Source organism: Miscanthus floridulus, chromosome 7, assembly GCF_019320115.1.
Source record: "Miscanthus floridulus cultivar M001 chromosome 7, ASM1932011v1, whole genome shotgun sequence".
Classification (NCBI taxonomy): Eukaryota; Viridiplantae; Streptophyta; class Magnoliopsida; order Poales; family Poaceae; genus Miscanthus; species Miscanthus floridulus.
Window position 1 is genome coordinate 76699979 of NC_089586.1, and position 4736 is coordinate 76704714.

At 49.7% G+C, this 4736-nt stretch overlaps 1 protein-coding gene across 1 annotated transcript; it reads right to left on the reverse strand.

Moving 5' to 3' along the window:
• Positions 1 to 2444: 2444 nt before the first annotated feature.
• Positions 2445 to 4103, reverse strand: LOC136463497 (E3 ubiquitin-protein ligase PUB23-like). The gene has a single exon (XM_066462491.1). The coding sequence runs from the start codon at positions 3993 to 3995 to the stop codon at positions 2691 to 2693; it is 1305 nt and encodes a 434-aa protein (XP_066318588.1). The 5' UTR covers positions 3996 to 4103; the 3' UTR covers positions 2445 to 2690.
• Between the last annotated feature and the right edge of the window lie 633 nt (positions 4104 to 4736).

The following is a 4736-nucleotide window of genomic DNA, read 5'->3' on the forward strand; positions in this document are numbered from 1 at the left end:
GGGAGAGAGGGAGGGATGGAGGCACGACCGGTGGTGGAGGGCCCAAGGAAGGGGATGGGGGCGAGCGCGATGGGCGCCCGGAGGCAGCAAGGATGCAGGGGCGGCGGCGCGTGAAACAGAGGACGAAGAGGAAAGGAATGGAGAGAGGGGGAAGAGGAAGGCCGCGTTGCGGGCCTGTACTGGGCCTTGCCGCACCCTGATCTGCGGCGCGCAGCGCCCGCCACGTCAGAGGTCAGTGGCCCAGGTCGCTGTCACGGTGGCTGCCTCACCGCGTCACCATGCACGACGCGGCAGCGTAGTTCTGCCGTACCATGGCATTAGGCGCGGCCAAAAGTGTTAGTTCCAAAAAAAAATAAAACAGTGTCAAAATTGGAAATAGTTTAAAAAGAGGGTTAAAAATAAAAAAAAAAATTGCGTATGTATGTGTCTCTGCATATTTGTATATTGTAGCAGAGTTGCAATATGCAGGGAGATTACGATCGAACATCAAAGTTGAACGGCGAGTAGTCAATCAAGTTCTTCACCACTACTTCAGCAGTACTTTTCAGCAAACGAAAAGTATTTTCCTCTCACAATAAATCAACATAAGCTGGTAACTGAGGACCACTATCAACGTGCTAGCTTCAATGAAATTTATACAGCAGAAGTGACGAGTTGAAGATTCTGTGGACTGGATTGTCTTCTCTAGTCTAGCTACAATCTATCATCGTTGCGAGCATAAATTAACTGTGGGCTGTAATAACATGGATAAGCATTTGACTATTGTTTCTATGCCTCTCCACTAGTTGGTCCCAATTAATTTCTGGTTTTAACGGGTCCTTGTTTTGAAATTTGAACCAATTAGCTAATTGTGTCGCTTGCAGCTTCTTCAATCAAGTTTGATTTATTCGTAACCTGTGCATCATATGAATGTTGAACTTGCAGAAACTAGCACCTCGCTCAGCCGGGAGAACATGCATGGCATGGCATCTGACGTGCGATTTTCACATACATGTAGACAAGCATATCTTTCATTCTGTTTTTTTTTTCAGACAATCAGATTGAGGCGTTCAGCTGTGCTGTTTCATTTCTGACAAACTTGTAAATTTTACACTACAAGAAACATGTTAATCCGTGATAAAAAAATTTCGTCACGGATCAACAAAAAATCGTCACTATGCAGCATTTGTGATGGTTTTAGATATCGTCATGGATTAACTCCCGTGTCAGTTTACTGAAAACCGTCACAGATTAACGAAATCGGTGATGATCTTGAACCATCACAATAGAGCCCGAAGCCTAGCTAGCCTAGCCCAAGCCCATTTCCAATGATGGAAAATAATCGTCACGGATGCATTGCCGCATCATCATGGATGCTTACATGGACGATGACATGGATGATGACGTGGCATCCCGGCCCATTTAATAATAGCCCAACATCGACGATGACCATTTTTAGCCAGTTTTCAACCCATTTGCAATCTATTTTCCAGGGAAACTAGAGAAAGGGATGGGAGCAGGGAGCAGCTGATAGATTGAGTCATTGAGGCATTCAGCGCTGCTGTTTCCTCTCTCTCCCTGAGGAAAAGTGATGCATGTTCGGTTGATCCACAATTGAGCCAAGCATGTGTGACTTGTATTCATTTTCCCTTAAAAAAACAGTCTTATATGGTAGCTAAAATGATCTATGCATGCTCTGATGTCTTGCTACGGTGTGTGTGTGCAGCTAGCTGCTTAAAGTCATCTAGAAGCGACGACAATGGCTGCGAGAGAAATGAAGTGAAACGTGCACCTTTGTCATTCAGGTGGTATTTTGCAGCCATCAAACGAAAGCAATAGCAAATCAAACTGTCATAAACTCGAATAATTTAATACTGTTGGCTTACTGATCAATGGCAGCAGGATCCTGCCACCGAATCGATCTGAGTGTTGTGTAGATACAGGTAGCAGCCTCCAAAAAAAAGTACGGGTGAAATAGACCTAAAAGTGCATAACAAAAGTCATGAATTTAGAAAAGCCAAAATGTTTTATAAATTTGGAATGGAGATAGTATTGCTGTTGAACCATTTACACATAATGTTTGTTCACAAATTTCAGAAAGGACTAAAGCTTCAATTCTAATTAAGATACAATTCTAAGTAAATATCAAAACTAATTTCGGTTAAGTATAACCAATGGGATAACATAATTTTGACCTGATATTATATAATGCCCATCTTTCTCATGTTTTTTTTTGTGTGTGCAAATCTTGGTATATGCGAAGACACATATATACGTACAACCCTAGAGAGACCAAGCCAGGGCATCCTGAAATTGATGAAATTATCATAGACGTCTCGATGTCGACGGATTTATTGCCTACTACTAAAATGCCCGACATAGTTGCAAAATAGCTAGAACTAATATTATACAATTAACACATAAAATGAAAATTGAATCAAGAATGTACAGCTTTTGATTTATTTCAAATGTACACTGTCTAAAGGACCTACAAAGAACAATAGATACATTTTCTACTTTGGAGAGTATAATGTCTCTCTAAAGGACGTTACATTCTTCTTCTTTTTTGAAATATGAAAGAATTTGTACATGTACCAACTAAAATGATTTAGCAACAAACTTAAAAGGAGAATCAAAATGTGTGGTCCTTTTGGATACAAATGTCAATGTAATGTACATGATATATAGTATATTGTGTATCAGGCTATCAGCTAGCAAGGGTAAGAATCCCTCAGGTATGTTTGGAGGCATGGCGAGTCCTTCCAAACCCTAGCGTGTGTCTTTAGCATCTCCTTTGCCCTGAGACCGGCCCACTCGCCAGCATTGACCTGCAGCACCAGCAGCAGTTTTGCCACCACACCGACGGCGAGCATCTCCTGCAGCACCGAGGACGTCGGCGAGTGCTTGGCCACGGCGTGGAGCGCGCGCACGGCGCTCTCGGTGGCGACTACGGACACCCGCATGACCTTCTTGGACACGACGGCCAGCCCCGCCGGGTGCACGACCAGCTCCGACCGTCCCTCCGCGCAGCCGCAGAGGTGATCGATGGCCACGACGGCTAGCTCGGAGACGCGGCGGCCGCCCTCGTCGAGGAGCAGCTCGACCAGCGCGGCCACGGCGCCGGCCTCGACGGCCTTCACGCGGTTCCGGCCCCACGGGCAGAGGCGGCACAGCACGTGCAGCGCCGCCCGGACAGCCTTGGAGGACACCCGGTCCGAGACCACGCGCACCACCTCCTGCACCAGGCCGGCGCTCACCGTCATGAGCCGCGCCGGAGTCAAGACCGCCGTCATCGCCTTGAGGAGAAGGATGCCGTAGGCGCGCGACCGGTAGCTCGGGCGGCGCAGGACGGACGCCAGCGCGTCGAGGAAGTCTCCGTCCCGTTCCATGATCTGGGCAAGGCTCCGCTCAGAGGGCTTGAGCGAGTAGAGGACGCCGAGCGCGTCCTCCGCCGGCGAGCTCGTGGAGGTCGGAGAATCCAGCACGAAGTCGGCGGCGGCGGCGTCTTGCTGGCCGCTGGCACGCTTGGATGGAGAGTCGTTAGACGTGGAGGAGTGCTTGGCGACGAGCGAGGCGAGGAAGTCGACGGCGCCCGGCGTGGCCTCAACGCAGCGCCTGTTGCGCTCGCTCTCGGCGACGACGGCCTTGATCTCCCTGAGCGCGGGGGCCCCCTGGCGGTCCCCGCCGTGCCGGCCCTCGTCGAGGAGCGCGGCGACGCGGCACGAGTCGAGCGGCGGGCGCGGCGTGGGGAAGCGCTCGACCTGGTGCGCGGCGCACCAGGCCTGGATGAGGCGGCGCAGCGTGTGGTTGGGCGTGGCGTCCATCTCGAAGGGCGCCAGCGCGCGGCGCGTGACGGGGCAGGTGGCGTGGCCGTCGGTGAAGAGCCAGCGCTCGATGCTGGCGCGGTCGTAGGTGATGCCGGTGGCGAGCGTGACCGGGTCGCGCATGACCTCCAGCGAGATCGGGCAGAGGAAATAGTGGGGGACCTCCGCCGCCGAGGACGACGAGACCTCCATGCTGCGGGGTGTGGTCGCTGCTTGCTGCTTGTGCGTGTGATCGGATCGGAGAGAGGTTGACGGTAACGATCAGTTGAGATGATCGATGTTGTTTGCTGGGAGTCGAACGAATGGAAGCGGAAGAGCGATGGAAGGCTCGTTTTATAGGTGAGGCGAAGGGAAGGGGAAGCGAAGAAGTCAACCCGCGGCGATGCGTGTGGTCACAGTGTTTGATTGTAATGGGTTGGTGCGGTGGCGTGCGTTAAAACAAGAATTTATTTAATCGATTATAATCTGCAAAAAAAATTTAATCTCAGCTGCCATAACTTACCTCTCGGTCCGTCTGTTTTCACTTTGCAACCCCTGATGATACAATTTTGCATCCATAAAGGCCCTTTTGAGTCATTTTTATATCTTAAATATACTTTTTCGTCCACGTGTTCACAGCACAACGTGAACATCCATTATCAAAAAAAAAAAAAAAGAGGCGAGACTACCTAAAAAACACGTGGCTCACATCGAAGAAAAAAAGAAGAGTAGATCATACGACGCTGTTGATTTATTTTTTTTCCAGCAGTAAATTAGTGCGTATGAATTCTTGAGGGCGTTCCATGGATTAACTACCAATTAATTAAATTCATTTGTCTGGGGCTAACCGGCTAAGTTAAAAAAGAAGTGGCCCGCTGAGTTCTTCGGTGTTCCCGACCGCGACGCTGGCGTATCTGCTGGCGCGGTGTGGACGGCATCTGCTTCAGGCCGCTG

Coding starts and splice junctions, on each gene's coding strand:
- LOC136463497 (XM_066462491.1), bottom strand. CDS start 3,995: ATGGAGGTCTCGTCGTCCTCGGCGGCGGAGGTCCCCCACTATTTCCTC.